Source organism: Balaenoptera physalus (assembly GCF_965194825.1).
Source record: "Balaenoptera physalus genome assembly, chromosome: 1".
Taxonomy (NCBI): domain Eukaryota; kingdom Metazoa; phylum Chordata; class Mammalia; order Artiodactyla; family Balaenopteridae; genus Balaenoptera; species Balaenoptera physalus.
In genome coordinates, this window is record NC_138882.1 from 142,845,381 (window position 1) to 142,864,484 (window position 19,104).

Here is a 19,104-nt window from a genome sequence, read left to right on the forward strand (position 1 = left end):
AATTAATATTTGGAAGGTCTTTGAAGTTGCTTATATAAATGGAATGTAAATGCAAAGTATAATATACTACAAAAGAAAGTTTAACTGTCTATTTGATCAAATGAGAATATTCCCTGTTCTTCAGTGATCTAATATTTGTGTACCTCTAGGCCTCTGAAAATGTATACCAAGTGCCTGCTGTATGTCTTGTCCCCTACAGGGAGCATGTAGACAGACCATCTACAGGAACAGGAGACCAGGAGGCCTATTTTAGATCCTTTCTCTGGAAGAATATATTTTGCTTCCACCATCCTTACAATGATGCAAGACACCCTGGGTGGTTTCCTCTTGAAATTCTTGATGGGAAGCAGCACTAGTTCCCTCCACTTTGGGCTTCCCTTTCAATCTTTTTGGAATTTCTTACTTCTTGCTGCTCTAGCCACCTCCACCAGTCTTACAGTCATTGGTCAGAGGTCCTGGGATGGGGTGCTGGGTCCCTGAAGTAGTCAGGAAGTCTCCTAATGGTAGTCTCACTTCCATCAAATCTCTCCAACTCCTTTCAACGGAAAGACAGTATTGTTCCTATCTGAAGGAAGCTTTCCATTACACCATTACCCTGAGTGAGTTTTGCCTTCCTCTCTGATGGTTATTCCTCCAAGCTTTAGTTCTTAATATTTGCAGGCAGTTTTTTGCAATTTAGAAAATCCTTTTTCTTGAACACTCTTTTAAGACTGCTATTTTCCAAAAAAAACCAAGCTTCAAGATTCAAAGCTGAACATGATCTCTATGTAGGTGTCCTCTCCTTTCCTGGGGATTGGAAACCTTAAGAGACTATTAACGTTAACGGCAGGAAAGATAAGCAAAACAAACCAGCTTAAGGAAGAAGGAAAATACCTTAGGAGGTTTTAAGATGGTGGTTCTCACAGTATAATCTGGGACCCATGCGAGGGATCCCTCGGACCTTTTCAGGAGGTTCCTGAGTCAAAACAAATTATCATATTAATACCAAATATTATTTTTTTCACGCTCATTCTCTCATGAGAGTACAGTGGAGTTTCCCAGAGACTACGTGCCATGTAAAAGATTGAATGCAGAAGCAGATACTAAGAATCTAGGCTTTCTATTAAGCCAGATGTTAAATATGTAAGAATGCCACTCTTCTAAAACTGTTGCAAATTACTTTTAATAAACAGTGCTGTTTACAGTAACATGTAATGGGTTATTTTATAAAATAATTTAAAATGTTCTTAGTTTTAACTTCTAATATGGTAAATATCAATATATAATCCATAAACAAAAGCTTCCTTGGGGATCCTCAATTTTTAAGAGTGTATAAAGGACCTAAATCCCAAAAATATGAGAACCACTGATTTAAGACTTAGAATTTAATATTTTAAGTAAAACACTTGCATTTTGGCTTTTAATAACCCCAAGTAAATCTTTTCCTGAAATCTCTCCCATTATCCCTTAGTTCTTGTTTAATCACAATATCTAATGTATTTATTGGACAGATGAATAAATGATCAATGGACTTGGATAGAGTGGTTACTATAAAATACTTCTAATCTATAGAGAACTCTACAAGTTAGAATACATAAGGCAGAGTGTGTAGGATGAGCATGTAACTTGAAGTGTTAAAAGAGCTTTGGTGGCAAAAAAGTTTTAAAGTCAGTAAGCTTTTGGTGGCAAAACTTTGAGATAACTGGCAGAAAGAAAGCATGTAAACATTTTACAGGATTATATAAAAATTGTTTACTTATAACTATATCCTTTCATTTTCTCTCCAGGGATTCCTTCAGTCGAATGAGCCTGCGCAAAATGGATCTCTAATATAAATGCACTTGTTTTTATTCATTTGAGAAAAGCCATGTATTCAACATTGAGTGTGAAAAGAATTTAAGAACTTTTGAAAAAGACTTGGGACTTAATTCTGGAAATTATAGCATTAATTTACTCATGGAAGAATGCAGTGGCCAAACAATATCAAATGGCGATCACTGAAGTTTGAGAATCATGGCTGTGGTTTCTAATGTTCTGGTAATATGCTGTTACCTTTTTTAAGACATTTTAATGACTCAAAGGTACACTTACATTTACCATTATTTATACCATAGCTAATGTTAATTTACTTTAAGTTTGTATTTTTTAATTTATATTACCATTTATAGATTCATTTTGGAACCATTTTAAATGTAGTAATGCTTATTTTAAAGGTACTATTAAATATGTGAATGTTTACACTAATTTTACTGAGACTTAAAAAAATTTTTTTTACTGACAAAAGCAGAGAATAAGTTAGAGTTGATTCAAGAAACAGTTCCAAAACTAGCAAAATGAAAATCATAATTGACAGTCACTTTATGGGCCCGGATAATAGCCCCCAAATTAAATAAATGAATAAATTAATGGGTACAAATAAATTATTGATAACTGGTTTGTAAAGTCTTAAAACTGGTTTCTAAGGTATTTTCCATTTAGGCACACAAAAAAGGGATTTAGAATTGCAGAAGTAACTTTACCTGATAACTTCTGTCTATAAATAACGATTACATATTGGGATAGCTAATACCAGTGACAGTAGTTTGACTCTCAACCTTATTATAGTAATGATAGTAATATAAGTTGACCCTTAGCAACTAAAATGAATGACTCCTCTGTTTTAAATTAGACAAGACAGTCACTTCATCAGTTTTTAGTGTTCTAAACTGGTAAATTAGAAATCCGCTTTAAACTTATCTTACATCACCATAAAAATAACAGAGCTGGTGTTTGATTTTAATCTACCAGCTGAATAAGGTATATTTTTTGATACTTGTATAGATTTTACAAAGTATATGTATAAAAGGTAAAATCAGCTGTTAATTAAGAGCTAATTAATTTAAAATTGTAACTTTATGATATGAAAAACTAATGCAGGTTTTTTTTCCAACATGTATTTCAATTATTTGGCAAGTTTTTCCAAGGAAGTGCATATTAATCATTTCTGGAAGTGTTTGAACATTTTTTCTTTGTGCAGTATTGTAACTTATAGAAAGGTATCACTTGTAATCTATCCCTTTGATCTACTGACCACTTACATGAATCACTTAAGAACTGATCAAATATAATATGGTACCTTCATTCTTCTGAGAGCGTAGATGTGATGGCTGATATTCCCCGCTCCAGCCTACCTTTACAACAGGCAGTATTATCTCAGATTCCTCTTATCTACATCAATTCAAAGACCGAATCACAGAAAGGTTTTTCAGGTGAGTCTACAGGTGGACCAAAACAGGTGAACTAGGGAGTCAGAAAAGCATAACCTCAAAAATATATATTTGGGAACAGAGGATCCAGATGGTCAATAAGGAAAGGCAGTCAAGAACGGAAACTCTTTAAAGCAAACAAAAAAGAAAAGGTAACTTATTTACATAATCTCTCCCTCTTTGGGGTGGGGGGAAGAATATTAAGTAATTAATTCCTAGGTAATTTCTCATAAGGTTACTACACCTGTGTAAGAGTTTGGATTGTCACCTCTCTCAGGGACAATATCAAGAACTTTAAAATTATATAATTACGATTTAATTATCAGACAGTAATTATCTGACATAAAATCAGAAGAGGATTCCTCTCTTAAAACACTGGTGTAACTGAACAGTTACTTCCTAACTTACCGTGTTCTTCAATTTTCTTAAAACAAACTTTCTCGTATCAGGAATCTACACTAGTTCTTAACTAGTATAGTTCTAGGCTGTCTCTTGAGTGTTACAGAAGCCCAAGTTCTATCCTAGAACTACTCCATCAGCTTACGAGTAGTGCTCAAGGCTGTTTCATTTTAAAAGTTCTATTAGTGACTCCTACTCCCTCAGCTGCTCATGGGTAGTGTTCAGGGCTGTTCCTGCTTAAAAGTTCCATTAGTGACCCTGAACATAGAAAGTGGCAAGAACTGTGACTTTTTATATCACACCATCTTGTGAAAGAATGTGTAAGAAAGACATTAACTGTGTAGTTTATTAGTTGACAGGTACTCTTTCTTATTTGTTGAAGTGGTGTATAGCAGTGTTATTCCAAGAGTTAGTTATATATTCTTTGGAATTATATTTCATATTCTTAATACCAAGAATGTCCTTTAACAAATCAAAATCGATCATTTACCAATTTAATATATTTAAAGTGAAAATATGACCAAGTGTTTTGTGTGCCCAAAGCCTCACCTTAAGTTCTCCAGTTTCGGATTCCATAGTTATACGTCTAAAGGATAACTAGGTATGACAATTTAGATGGACTAAGCACAATTTCTCCTATTTGAAATTCAATTTCTTCGCCTCCAAATGTCAGAAAGTATTATTAAAGGTAATTATGCATGTTTATTCTCTTTTATGTATATATATGTGTGTATAGTATGTGTGTATATATACACACACATGTTGTTTTTTTTAAGAGAAGCCAGCTATATTTATGGTAAAAAATATGCAAGTAAAAAAATCCTCAAGCATTTGTATACATAGTTGTTAAGCAGTTTAAATTTTATTGACCTCCTGGTTTTTTAAAAAAAGTTAAATTTAAGGTCACACCTCTAAGTTCGATGCATTATATACAGATCGTGCAGAGTATGACTATGAAGAGATACAAATTAGTCCACGCCAAAAAAGATTTACTAGGGTACAGAATCATTTTCATAAATACATATAAAATTCTTGTGAAGATAGAAGAGGACTGACTCTTCAGGTTTTCTGAGACACTTTTCAAAGTGATTCAAGGCACAAAATGTGCACTATTGTGAATACATACATGTGCCTCTAATACAGCCCATCAAAGATTTGGCTTCATGACTTACAAAACTAAATGTACTGAAATGAGATTCTGCTTCTTAGCTGAAAAACCACAGAACCTATAAACATCATGTAGATAATTACTCCAAAATATGGAGATACAAATACAAGCACTTTATTTGAAAAAGCAAACACAAAAGATAGGTGTAAATTCAAAGTGTTTAAATGCTTCCATTCTGAATAATTCAGTTAAGAACCTATACAGGTTTGTTCCCAGAAGCTAATGCATCAATCACTAGTCTCCACTAAGGAAAATGAATTCTAAAAATTAACATGGTTTTCAACAATTCAAATTTCACTATTTATATAAAAACCTAGAGACCAATAATATCCAATAGCTTCAAAAGCTAAGCTAAAGACTTTTTGATGTAATCAATTTACCGATGTTTGTCCAGGTCTGTTTAATATATACACAAGGAAAATACACTCACTATAATTTCTTATAAAATAGCAAGTAAGGAGTAGATGTAGGAGATGTAGAAGGGGAAAGAGAATTCAAAAAGTCCTTCTCTTCAGTAACTTTCACTTCAGAATCATCAAAAAGCAACCACTTCCCCTCATACTCCTTTAAGCTTTGCACTACATATGAAATTTTGTTTTCAAAACCACTCATGTTAATGCCTGTTTGGTCACTGGATTCCTTGTTTCTATCAGATTCATGGGTCCCATTAGTATTGTTAGCCTCAGAATTTCTATTTTCAGCAAATGCTGTACTGGCAACTTTATCAGGATTAGATGCTTTGTTGTATAGCTCATAATCTGCTTTACTCTTTTGTCCTCCAAGAAGTCCAATAGCTTCTACATTTTTTTTGTTCAAAACTTTACTTGGCTGGGTATTTCCACTGACTCTAATCGACACTTCTTCATCGTCATAGTTTTCGACCACACCCCTTGCTTCCTCCTCATTCAATGGTTCTGGCTTACCTATCTCACACATTTGGTCGATCACAAAATTTTCCTTATCTAGTTCTAAACTATTAAGGTCAGTGACTTTAACAGAAGCAGTATAATGCCCACTACTAATTGTAATGCCACTATGCATCACAACTGCAAATAATCCATAGCTGTCATTGGTTGGCTTTGTGCTCCATTCTTCTAGTGACAGTTTAAGAGGTGTCAGTAAAGGAGTGTTGATCTTGGAAAGTCCACCACCATAACAATCAAACCTTTGGAAGGGGGGGAAAAAAAAAAGGTTTTCTGGGATTCCACTTTATATATATTCAGTTTTACACCCAATGTGAAACCAAGTAAGTCTGAATGAACCCATATTATTTACTGCTCATATGAATAAAACACAAAGTAAAAAACAAGACCCCAATTTTGTATAATACTTACACAAAGAATACTGAAATAAGTACTAATATTCAGGTGCTTCTGTGAAGGATATTTGGCACTTCCCCCCTTAATTTTCTTTATTTTCCTAATTTTGTGCAATAAGAAAATAAATGGCATTAAAAAAAAAACACTGATCTTCAAAATCCTTTTCCTTTATATTTAGTAAGTCATTTTAATGTGAAGTCTGTCTCTACAACCAAGATTTGGGGACAAAAAATAAATAAAATTGTACTGTAGCAAAGGAAAAGGCCACTGAAAGAAAGGACCATGTCATCTTCTGGCATAAGAAGATGTGTGGAGAGCTACTGGTAAGCTCTCGTGGTAATTTCAAACAATTCATTAATATAGAAAGGAATAAAATCTACAATGACATGTATATATGTCAGAAAAAGACTATCTAAAATGTAATTGGCATTTTTATATTTATTATTGCTTTCAGATATTTAAATTTTCAACTACAGAAGAATCAAATTATTCAGACTAGTTTTATTTCCTGGCTTACTTACCTTAAAACTAAAATAATTTTGCTTTTTTGCTCCCCTCAAAAAAATGTTGATGTATGTATGAAATTTGTTCCCTGCTTTAATCAATTAATTAAAATAATCAAATAAGGAATGAAAATGAAAAATGTGTGAACAAATCATACACATTCATACCAGAAGGATTTAAACGGATGCGTTTTTACAGGGAAACTGTTAATAAAACAATAAACTTTTCTAAGGCAATATTTGTAAATTACTTCATTTCAGTAGTTTCTATTACACTATTGTACTGTTTCCTTACTATCATAGCATTTTGAACAAAACTTTAGAATACTCACTCCAAGCCACTAGCAGCAAAGCACTTCAAATGAATAGTTATAACTTCAGGCATTTTGTCAAACAAAAGACTTCGTTCAGCTTCAGTATAATGATGGCAATTTTCACAGAAATATTTATCTTCTCCTACAATCCTCTCCACTGAAGCAAACTGTGAAATTGCCCATCTCAGGGTCTTCATTTCTGTTTTTGGCTCTGGAGAAACTACACAAGAGAATCCTGTCACTCACAAATGAAAAATCTCTCAGAAATTAAAAACTTAAGCCACAAATTTTTATGTTCAGAATTAGCATACCATTTTAATTGACTAATCCTTCCCAAATAATAACTAAAGAGATTTTTTTTAGTTTCAGAAACTTGTAAGTTCATCTTCGACAGTGCACATACCTCTAAATATTTATATCTGGTCAGCCAAAAAATATTGAGGTCATAGGGACAGCAAAATCAATATAAGCCCTACCCTCTGACTCCATGTGAGAAAGACTTTATATTTAATAGTCAATTTACAATATCTGAACAAGTAAACCAGTCTCATGATCACTTCCCATGGCATTACTACACTTTTTGTGGTTTATACAAGAAAAAACACTGGCTCAAATATGGTGTTAACAAAAATATCCTCAGTAGCTCTGAGATTCAGGTACCCCAAAATTAACTTAGTAAAGCATTTCATTTTCCCATTATAACATACTCTACACATCAAAATAAAGATGCCACAATTTTCCAAATGCTAGTAACTATTGACAAGTGTAGCTATATAGGCAGAAAGATTTTATTATACCAAAGACACTAAAAGAGTTTTTTCTCAATTATACAAGCTACTTATTAGACTGTTTTGTTGAGGAAAACTCTAATTATTCCATAGTCCATGCAAGCCTCCAATTTTGCTTACTTTCAGAACTCTCCTCTACTTTGGAAAGCTCATCTTCTTGCACTGGTACACTGATGTCTTGAAAATCTTCTCTTCTTTCTGTTAAACTTTCACATTCTAAGCAACGAGTCCTTAATACCAGCTGACCTTGAAATAATTTCTCCACTAGCTCAAAACCAATTTGCTCTGCACCTAAAACAAAAAAAGGAAAACAAATCTATACAGATGAATTTTTTAGTACAGCCCAAATAACCATTATTCCATTTAAAGTATATCATGGCTAGAAGGCTGATTTTCGTATCTCAAACTTGCTTATTAGCATTAAGAGGTGACTTACTCATGAAATATAAACTCCCTGTAAAGATAATTTTGAATATGAATTACTGTTATCTCTAAAAAAAGTTTCAACACATGTGTGTCTTCTTAACTCCCTTCCTAAAGATACCCCAAAGGATGAAATTTAGTCATGTAAGTTCTACAAATTTTCCCTGAGATCTGTGTGAACCTCAGCAGAAATCCAGTATGGTATAACTACTTAGCAAATGCAATTTCTTTCATGAGTTTATGTCAAATACTGCATATATAAAGGGGTAAAATATTCTCTTGCCATTAAGATGAATTGAACTCTCCTAGTTTATAAACATAAATTACTATTACCTTAAAATTAGTGAGATTTATACACACACACACAAAATACATGTAAGTGTAGTGCTTGAAACGCCAGTTCACATTGTGTTAAATTTCTCTTAAAACTTTAGCCAGATATTATACTGTATATGGATCTAAGAAGAGAAAACTCAATTCCGCAGCTGTTAATCCTACCTATCAATGTCCAAGAATAAATTATACTGACCTTTGTTTATGGGCTTAACTTCATTAACAGGCATAACATTATTCCCTGGAGATTCAAGTCCACAACCATTAGCTGTATTATCATTCTCATACTTCCCCAAGTCCTCTTCAAGATCATATTCATTTTCTTTAGATTGTCCTTTGGATTCTTGGTTTGTTGTTATTTTACCCAGACTACAGAATTTAGAAATAATGCTGGGTTGCTTAGCTGCAGACTTTAACCAGTTTATTTTAACTCTTGATTTCTTTTGTGAGGGTCTTGCACTTTCATTTTCAGAAATGTACTTGGGGATTATTTTAGCAGGAATATCTAATGAATCAACTGTAGCTTTTCTTTTTGATCTGGTTTGTCTCTGGTTTTCTTCCAAAGACTGGTGTTCCTTAGAGACTTTAACTTTTTTCTTCATGTTACCAAATTCAGTGTCACTTTTTCTTTTCCCATTTACTTTTGGCAATTTTTCTTTATAGTCTTCAGAATGCCTCATATTGTGCATCTCCATGCTGTTATTACCACTCACTTCCTCTTTCTGATGTTTTTCTTCTACCTTAGTAGATAACTCTGCCACATTTTTTTCTTTTTTTAGGAGTTGGCATGTTTCTTGAATGTTTCCCAAAATACACTGTAATACTTCCTGTGCATCATGCTGTAGATATCCTTCATACATAGGGTTGAGTTCCCTATAAATAAAAATTTCCATTTCACCTATTCCAGTTTTGAAGATATAATACCAAAACAAAAACCAAAAACCACCTTTCCATACAGAAATGAATTCATTTATGGGGATATCATAAATTATTTAAAAGTCCAAAAACATTTATTCAGCTACTAATTTGAAACTCCTTACCTAAACATGTAACTAAAAACAAATTTAACCTGATTTTCATTATCACAAATACTTTGATCTTCTAAATATTATTGTTACTAGCTAATATGTATATAGGATTTACTGTGTACCATGCTTTATTCAAAATGCCATATATATATAATTTTTTTTTTTTTGGCCTTGCCACATGGCATGTGGGATCTTACTTCTCCGACCAGGGATCGAAGCCCAGCCCTCAGCAGTGAAAGCACAGAGTCTTAACCACTGGACTACCAGGGGATTCCCTCAAAATGCTTTTTATATTATTTGTATAATTCTCACAATAATCCTATGAGGTTAAGTACCATATCACCACTATTTACAGATAACTTGCTCAAGGTCACAGAGATGCAAAAGTCAGGATTCAAACCTCCTGGACACCACGCTACACTGCCTCTTAACAAATGTATGGCAATGTATTACATCTAGGTCTATTCCTAACCTAAACGATTAAATAATTTTTTAAAGACTTAAACCCTGTAGTATTTTGGATAAAGCTATTCTGTATATAGGATAAATTTTCATTTTTTAAGTAATACTACAAAGAAATCTAATCCAGTTAACTAATATTTCTCTTCTAAGTACATACAACAAAAATAGAATACTTGCAATTTACAGTTCTTTTATATAACGTATTTTGAATACAGACCTATAATTCCTATCTGAAATCCTTAGGACCAAATGTGTTTGGTAATTCAGAAATTTTCAGATTAAAAAAGAATCTGGCACATAGGTAAAATATGTATCACCAACATAATAGGGGCAGTATCCCATAATTACACACGTTACTACTTCTACAGAAAAGAGTATGAATATTCACATTACAGATAAATATGAATAAAGACTATAAACAGCCTCACACAAATTCAGATTTAATGAATTTAGCACCAATCATAAGAAAAAATTTCCAGTCTTTGGAGCCTCTGGGATATTAAGGACTGTAGATCTGTAGTGTCCATTTTCCTTGCCCTTTATTCCCCCCATTTGTTCACATGTCACTCTCCTCCAGAGAGAGCATGACCTAAACTGGAATCCTAAAATTATATAATAGACTATACCTGAGTGTGTTAAGTAGTCGCCTTGGCTGAGTAGCAAGTTCATCAGTATATTTCTCTGGATTTAAGAGAAAACTAGCCTGAAGCTGTTCGACTGAAATGATCAAGGACTGTAAGCTGCATATTAGTTCATAACTTGCTGAAGAATCTTCTTTGCAATTTCCCTGTCAAGAAACACACAAACATTTTAATTTTTGAACAAATTAAGTACCTTCCCCCTTCTTTTTCTCACTAGACAACACTAGCTTTTCTAAATCTAATTTCATAACACTAATTTTCTGGAGGTATACAAAATAAACTTAAAAAAATTTTAAGCATATTTTTGGTTACTTTCTATTATGTGGGTTATAATGGTTTTCTAACTACATAAGTCAAAGGTTTCTTTAAATTTATTTATATAGTAAAAGTGAGTCAACTTGAAAACAGTAGATAAATAACGGGGTAAAAGAGTACAATATGTTGTGATAGTGGTGTGTGTGACAATGTTTACTGGTAAACAGTAAATTAGAGGACTGGAGAAAACACTATAAAAGGGGGTAATCAAGTTAGCTGCTTACCCCATAAGAATGAAAAATAATTGCCAATGAGAAATTTAATTCTCAGATGTAATTTGTTAAGAGAAATAATCTTTGTCATTCTCCTCCCAAATCCTCTCTGTATTTATTACTTTTTCATTTCTAAGCAAGTGAATTTCCATTAATTTTATTTTTTACCTTATCTTTTTGACTGGCTTCATCTTTTAGGGCTTCTTTCTTCCTTGAAATAATATTAAATAAGTGCTTCACTCCAGATTTAAAACCAGGACAAAAATATAATACCTATAAAGTGAGATTGTCTTGAGTATTTACTGAACAAACAATATACCTAAAATCATTAAAACACTATCATGCTTTTTGTAGAGCATGTTCATATGTGCATTACTTAAAATTCTGAGATTAAGATGTGTCAAAAATTGTTCTCTATTTCATCATAGTAGCCTGCTATCTTCCCTCAGTGCAACAAAGCACTGAGCCTGACCAGATACAAGGGTACAACATGAAACAGATATAGTTCCAAGTGTTAAAATACATATCACCATGGAATCAGGAATCAGACAGAAAAACTAAAAGTTTGGTATCTTCAATTTAATCAACATCTACTCAATTTTGCTATCCCAATTTTATTTAATGTGTCATTTTCTCTTACCTCAACTGAAATTTGTAACGTGCAATTTAGAATCATGATTATTTTACCCAATTCTGGTTTATTTACAAAGACAGTATTATGGACAACTGAAATCCTCCAATAACCTGAATTCTCAGAAAATATTAAGTGTTACATCATTCTTTGCCTACTAAAGTTTTATTATATAGCAAAATTGTCAACTTACCTGAAGTATACTATTAAGATAACAAGTATTGCCGAGATTATTCAGTCCCACAAACGGTAACAAGTTTTCTCTCTTCTCACAGTTGACAGGTGAGGACTGTGCTGCAGGAACAACTTGATCACTATTAAGTACAAAGAAGAGAAAGGGATAAGGAAGTAGAATTAAAGTGGAAATATTACTTCCCTAGATTTAGTCTTTTCCCAAAAACTGTATGATCCGAAAAGTATATGGATTTTTATTCAGATGGCATTTTAAGACAATTAATCTGTACAGGTGCAAAAATTGCTATACACACAGAATAAAAGTTTTACAATCACTTTAAAAATATTACACTCAACAAGCTTCAAAACAATTCCATTAAAGGACTGTTAATCCCATTTTACAGAGCAGAAAATTGCAGAATTGGTACTACGATTTGTTAAGCCAACAGGACATTTTAATCAAGTAGTTTAACTCTGAATAGAAACCTGGGAATAACCTGAATATGACAATATTTGGGAGAGGCTGCACTATCTAAGTCAGATTCTGTTCACAAAAGATTAAGAGGAAACAGAGTCTATGAAGATACTTACACAGCTGTTCCTCACTTAAAAATGAATTGTTCAAGTTTATAATTCTTTTACCTCAGTTTAACAAACAGTCCTCACAGAATTTTTATTTATTTTACAGCTGCTAGCTATAACTCTAATACCTCAAGGTATTTATAGGCACGAATGCTGGTAAGCAAAAGGTTCACACACAATCTCCTAAACTGATTATTGGTAAATATTAGGAAATTATACAGGGGAGCAAATCTATGTTAGACACACAGCAGAGTGCCTACGTGCTGAATACGGAGCAAGTGTAGACTCCAACTAGAGCAACTATTGGTGGAGTAAAGCATTCCATTTTGTTCTGATTTCAGTCACTGAAGGATTTATTTGTATAAAAAGCATTTCTTATTTTTAAGTTTATTTTAAATATAATTTGCACTTGTACACCAACAGGTTTGAGAATTCATATACTAGGTATGACTACAAAGTTTATGTCAGGTAACTGTCCCCCATGAATTTCTTTACCCTTACATAAAGTGTGTTGCACTAAAATCAAATTTAAATTGAAAAATAATTTTAGTCAATTAGTATTTCTCTAAGTTAGCCTAATTGGCTGAGCACAATTTAAATGAGTTATAATGTGAACTGTGATGACTGATCTCTGTGGGGAACCACTAGTTTAATCCTGTTTCTACTATTACACACTGCTAGACTTGTCTCACTAATGTGTGCTTTTTTATCTCCCTCTATGGACTATCAGGTCAGAATGACTGCAGCTATCAATCCAAGTTCACTGCTTTTTCACTGATGTGGAATTTTTAAAAGTACAGAAATATACTGAAAATAACATACATTTCAGATCCTCTATATTCAGAAGTTTTTTCTTCATTTTCTTGAGAATCTGTGAAATCCAAGGCTCTCTTGGTTTCCTTTTTCTGAAAAAACTTCAAGGAAAGTCTGTTTTTTTTTGATGGACTACCTCTTGAAAGCCCATTACTTTCACTAGGTATGACACCGGGCATTTTCTCTTCAAATCCCAAGGAGTTGACAAAAATTAATTTATACAGGGACCTTGTAATCACCAATCATATCTGTTAATCAGAGAAAAGATTATTAGTTTTCAGTTATCAGCTGTAGGCAATAAAATCATCATTTCTGAAAACAAATTTACCAAGGAATGGTATTAATTAGAACTTTGTATTTGAAAATCTAATGCCTGCCAATAACAGGCAGTCAATGTTTATTGCTTAAATGAAGCAGTTGCCATGTGTGCTTAACTTTCTCAAACAACAAAAAAAAGATACTGAACTTTTATTAGCCTGCTGCTATTAGATTAAGGGTCACATCACAAAATACCTCATTTTAGTAGTAGACCCCATTGTACTGGTAGTAGTAGTAGTAGTAATGGTAAAGTAGTATCATCAAGGGGTAAAAACTTTATTATCTATTAGTTCATTCAGGAAACACTGAGCAAGTACCATCTCTAATTCTGAAGTACAAGGTGGGAAACAGAGGGATGAATGGGAAATCAAAGGAGTGCTAGAAGTGACTGAGTTCTCCTTCCAAGGTCTTTTTCTAGTTATACAAAATAAGGTCTATTTAAAGTATAATCTGCATACAAGGAAAGGCCTAGATCTAGTGTTAAGTTTACACCTAAAAACTTGTGTGAAAAGTAATAAACCATACGCAAAGTTGGGATAATGGTGTAAAAAATTGCTGCACTTTGTGTATATCAAATTCTTATGCACTAGAAACCAAAATATACTGACTTTTCAAACTTCTTTAACTATAGAATTTTTTAAGATACTGCTTTAAGTAGGAAAGAAGAAAAGTTTGCCTTGTGCAAACTTTCTTCCCTGTTTTAAAATAAAACTTTTGGACTAAAAAAAAAATGGCTCTATTTGTGTTAGTTATTTTACACTTTAGTCCTATTTTTCATTAGGAAGATATTACTATCTGACTCGAGTATTACCAGAAAATCACCTAAGAGTCCAAAAACTCAGCAATGACTTTAAAATATAATATAGGTAGAGACTAACAGGATGAACTAAATTTCATCCTTAAGCATAAGCGAAAACCCGGCTGCCTCTGAACTGGGAATTCACAACACTGAACTCGGCAGTGAAACCACCTTTTTGAGACAACTCAGGAATAATTGGAAAGCCGACCAATTTCCCCATCCCCCCTCCAACTCAATTTACTCTCCTGGCCACTAATGCTGATGAAATGCTATCATGAACGATAAACCAGCCTGCACTGAAGTGTCAGGGATCTCTAAGCATTAGCGATTTTTGTAAAAGGTTTTTTCTTGGGAGCCAATTCCAATAAATGATGGAAACTGGATTCTCTAAGAGACAGAATAACCGGACTTAAATAAATATAAAAAAAAATGACCAAGCAGCTGAAATAACATTATCAATCCTAATCAATAAACCACCCCTCCGGGCTCCTCAAAGCAATGATTAAACATTAACATTACCTAAAATATAACATTTTACCAGGTGCCGTATCTTCTATACCATTTCTTGCTCCTGGCTGTCCTTATCACTGGGGGTTGTTACATCAAAAATGTTTCTCCCGTAACTCTAAATCAAGTTTCGCAGAAAAAACAATAAGTAGAACATTAAATGTTCTTGACAAATGTGAACACCAAGTCTCATTAGTTTCAAGTTTTTTCCTCTGTAAGATGGGACGACTCAATCCCAACTTTTCACGAAAAATGTAAAACAAGAATAACATCCTCGACAAAGGTTTAAGACACGTGCCGTTCTAAATACTTGTAAAAAAGTAAGTTAAACTGCTCGGTAAAATTTAGCAATCACCGACACAGAACAACGTGAGCGCAAACATTTCTTCTCCCTACCCCGCAAACTCTAGGAACGGAAAAGAAAGTGAGAAGATGACGGGACGGTGATGATGTCCGTGCCCGTCAAACGCGGCACCGGCCCGGCGGGAGGCGTCTTTAAGCAGAACCACAGCTCGCGGAGATGGCCTATTTACTCCCAGCCAGCACCTGCCTTGAGTCCCCAGCGGCGGCGGGAGGGAGCGCCGCCCGCTGCGCGGACGGCTCGGCTGGCAGCTGGGCGGGGGCGCAGCACCGAAGGAGCCGGGGTCCTCCCCGCGGCCCCCTCGGACTCCTGCCGAACTTGCCGCGGCACCCAGGCACCGGCCCCTCCTCCACGGGCCCTTCTTACCTGGTCATGGCCCAGAGCGAGGTCCGCGGCAGTGACGCCGACGAGTCTAACCAGGCTGACGGCGGGTGCGACAGGTGAGCCCCTGCCCCGAGCCCGCGGGGGCCCGCGACCCACGGAAAAGCTGGCCGGATCGCCCTCCCCGCAGGGGAGTGACCATTCGCTCTCAAGAGCGGGAACCCGGGCTGCCGCTCGGTCCTGCCTGGCGCCGGCAACGACTACATCCCCGAAGCGGCGACCAACCGAGCCCGCCCCCGTCCCCGCCCCGGGACGGCAAGGAGCGCCAGAAGCGGCTCCGCTCGCCCGGCGCCCGAACCGCTGGGGTCTTCCTCGCTCCACCGCCGACGGGAACTTGGCGCGTTTTCCTCAGTCTCAGGACCCTTGTGTTTTAGCCTCCGCCCGCGCCAGCGCTGCGATTGGAGGTGGCGTCCTACGAAAGTGCCGGTTCTAGTCTCCAGGCTGCAGAGACGCGAAAGCCTAGAGCCACATCGCGACCGCCACTCGCCCTCCTGGCACGCACGGGCTCCGGAACCAGCCGGAACGGTAGTTGCCCCAAGCTTGTAACGGGTTTTGCAGTTTCAAACAGCGCAGGCAATGTCAGGGCAGCTCGCATGGGTCCTCGCTGAGGGCGCGCGCTAGGAGCTAGAGGCCTGGCTGGCGGGCTCGAGCCTCTAATCCTTTTTTTTTTTTTTTTTTTTTAACCATTCGTGCGCGAGAGTTGAGGGGATAGCGTACGGGTCGGGAGACGGGACAGAGAGAAGATGGGACGGGCTTCTTGCTCGGGAAGTTACCGCCAGGTGCTCAAATCCACCAATCCGTGATGAACAATCCCCAACCCTGCCCCCCGCAGCCCAGAAGGAGCCAATCAGAAGTACCTAGACAAAAAAGCCCACCTGGTGGGCGGGGAAAGGCAGTCCAGCCAATACCAAAAAGAAGAGGGGACGGCTCCAGCCAATCATTGTTGGACATACAGAGTGTTCCTCAGGCGCGTTTCCCTTCCTTCCGCTCTCATTGGCGGTAGACTGCGCGCTTTCGCTGCCGACTGTTAAGTCTCGCTCTGCGTTTTGTGAATCCTCGAGGGTAGGACGCCAGCGAGGGTGCGGTTTCCGGAGCGAGGCCTTCACAATAAGTCCCGCCCCCGTTTCATGCGTACACACTCGGGCGGGGTTACCCGGCAGTTACTTTCGGAAAATGGCTGACCGCCTTGCTTGCTCCTCTGCGCTTGAGCTTTCTGTACCGAAACGCAACCTCAGACGCCAGGCCATCCAGTAAAAAGAAGCACCGCCATAGATAACAGTAAACTCTCAACCGAATGCTTCGGAGCTGAGGCTCCCTCCTCAGCCCCTCCACGCCTCATTTTCTCGCGTTTACCCCTTCCCCTTCCCGACCGGACAAGGAAACGAAAAGAGCATTCTTAGGGCCCAGCTCTGGCTGGGGGAGCTGCAAGGGGTTCCTGTACGAGCCCTTACTAACGGGCTCAGAAACGGCGAGGCAGGCCTCACCTGGTTTCTGCTTCTGTCTGTTGTTGTATGCCTACCTCGGTGAGGTGACCTCACAAAGCAAGGGTGGCAGTGAAGCACGATAAGTTCAGTACAAATTCATTTAACCAAGCGTGTTTTGAGGTGCCTAGTGTGTGCCAGGCATTCCCTGCTCCATAGGGGCTTGACATGAGTGACAGGGAGAGGAAATAAGGAGTATGCTCTTTTAGGTACTTAGTCTTGACATTTGAGTAGAGAGCTGAATGAAAGTGCAGCCAGCCTTGGAGGAATCAGGAAGAACAGTCCAGACAGGGAGAAGAGCAAAAGCTACCGAAGTCCTCAAGGTTCACGTGTTTGGTGTTCTGGGAGGAAGCAAGGAGCCAGGGTGCTTAGAGCACAGTGAGTCTAGGTGTGATGATTGGGAAATGAGATTAGTAACATGGTTGGGGCTCTGATTAAACAGGGTAAGGAAGGGACTTCCCTGGTGGCGTGGTGGTTAAGAATCCATCTGTCAATGCAGGGGACCGGGGTTCGATCCCTGGTCCGGGAAGATCCCACATGCCATGGAGCAACTAAGCCCGTGCGCCACAACTACTGAGGCCCGTGCGCCTAGAGCCCATGCTCCCCACCAGCCCATGCTCCCCAACAACAGAAGCCACCACCCTCGCCTCAACTAGAGGAAGCCCTCGCGCAGCAACAGAAGACCAAATGCAGCCAAAAATATAAATAAATAAATAAACAGGGTAAGGAGATGGGAGTCATTTGATGGTTTTGAGCTGGGAAGTGGCGTAATTTGTAAAGCGGCTGCTTGTGGTGGTAGACTGTTGACCTTCAAAAGTGCAAGCTGTAAGATCCCCTAGGAGGCGATTCCAGCAGCCCAGGGAATAAATTAGGGTGGCCTGGAATAAGGTGGTAGCAGTGGAAATGTTGAGAACGGGTAGGATTCAGGATGTATTTTGAAGTAAGGCCAACAGGATCTGCTGATGGGAAAAAAGAGAGAAAAAAAGACAAGGTGTTTTTTTTTTTTTTAACCAAATCAGTTGGATAGTGGTTTGTCCTTGTTAAAATGGAGAACATTGAGGTAATGATGGGTTTGGTGGGAGGGGCCATTGTTCTTAGACGTAAAGATTGAGATGCATATTTCACATGCAAATAGAGATACTGAGCCAACAGATTACAAGTTTGGAGGTCAGTAGAGAACTGAGACCAGGAGATATAATTTGAGAGTCACCAAATGGTATTTAAATACACAAGACTTTAAGCAATCACCCAGAATGATATTTATCCTAAAAAATCTGCAGGGCATTGATGACCTCTACCCTTGCCAAGCCAGGAATTATAAACCCAGAAAACTGCTCCTTAATCTACTCATTTTAGAATCAATATCCATCCCAAATGCTCATTTTAAGAGAGACTTATAAAGCTTCTGATGACATATTTAAGATCATTTAAAAAGCAAAATGAAGTAACTAGGATTCAAGCAACCAAAATGGAGCCGGGTGGCCATTGTGGATGTGGTTTCAGACATGTTCCTGCATCACAGAGAACTTGAATTTTCTGAACTGTAGCAAACTCAAGGACACCACATGTTTTCAAAATAATATCTTCTAGCAGTTGCCAGCTGCTACCTCATGGTCTCAAGTTCTCCCCTAAGCAATCCTTGCTTAACAAACACCCTTCTTGCCAGCTCAACCAATTGGTAGCAGTGATGGCAGCTGCTATGCTCAGATGTGGCATATTTGCTAGGGTAGACTAATACAGCCCCAGGTATTTGGTACACATCATTGATTTAGTGAATGCATTCTTTTCTGTTCCAATCATAAGAAAAGATCAGAAACAGTTGGCATTCCCATGAAACAGAAGTGTACATTTACAGTTTAGCCCAAGGCTATGTTAACATTCCTGCCCTCTGTCATAAAATAGTCTGGAGAGATCTGGACCTTCTGGAC

The 19,104-nt window shown here is 37.2% G+C and overlaps 2 protein-coding genes across 9 annotated transcripts in view; one reads left to right on the plus strand and one right to left on the minus strand.

Moving 5' to 3' along the window:
* Window positions 1-2,223, plus strand: part of DOCK7 (dedicator of cytokinesis 7) — a 184,685-nt gene extending 182,462 nt beyond the window's left edge. For all 8 annotated transcript variants that reach the window (XM_082453122.1, XM_082453123.1, XM_082453125.1 and 5 more), the window contains one exon: window positions 1,767-2,223. In XM_082453122.1, the coding sequence (XP_082309248.1) occupies window positions 1,767-1,809 (43 nt within the window). In that variant the 3' untranslated portion in view covers window positions 1,810-2,223. The remainder of the gene's footprint in view (window positions 1-1,766) is intronic.
* A 2,230-nt stretch (window positions 2,224-4,453) lies between these two features.
* Window positions 4,454-16,740, minus strand: USP1 (ubiquitin specific peptidase 1). The gene is made up of 9 exons (XM_082454150.1): window positions 15,681-16,740; window positions 13,339-13,577; window positions 11,954-12,074; window positions 11,298-11,402; window positions 10,588-10,748; window positions 8,668-9,344; window positions 7,836-8,006; window positions 6,946-7,147; window positions 4,454-5,956 (listed from the first exon to the last, which is right to left on the minus strand). Exons 2-9 carry the CDS (start codon window positions 13,506-13,508, stop codon window positions 5,221-5,223), a joined length of 2,343 nt encoding a protein of 780 aa, XP_082310276.1. The 5' UTR covers window positions 13,509-13,577; window positions 15,681-16,740; the 3' UTR covers window positions 4,454-5,220.
* Window positions 16,741-19,104: the final 2,364 nt, after the last annotated feature.

What these genes read in the sequence shown, in the direction of transcription:
- USP1 (XM_082454150.1), bottom strand. Translation starts at nt 13,508, where the DNA reads ATGCCCGGTGTCATACCTAGTGAAAGTAATGGGCTTTCAAGAGGTAGT. An exon ending in AAGCCAGTCAAAAAGATAAG is followed by an intron (nt 10,749 to 11,297) that starts GTAAAAAATAAA and finishes GTTTCTTGACAG; the next exon opens with GGAAATTGCAAAGAAGATTC. An exon ending in AGTAGAGGAGAGTTCTGAAA is followed by an intron (nt 7,148 to 7,835) that starts GTAAGCAAAATT and finishes TCTCTTGTGTAG; the next exon opens with TTTCTCCAGAGCCAAAAACA.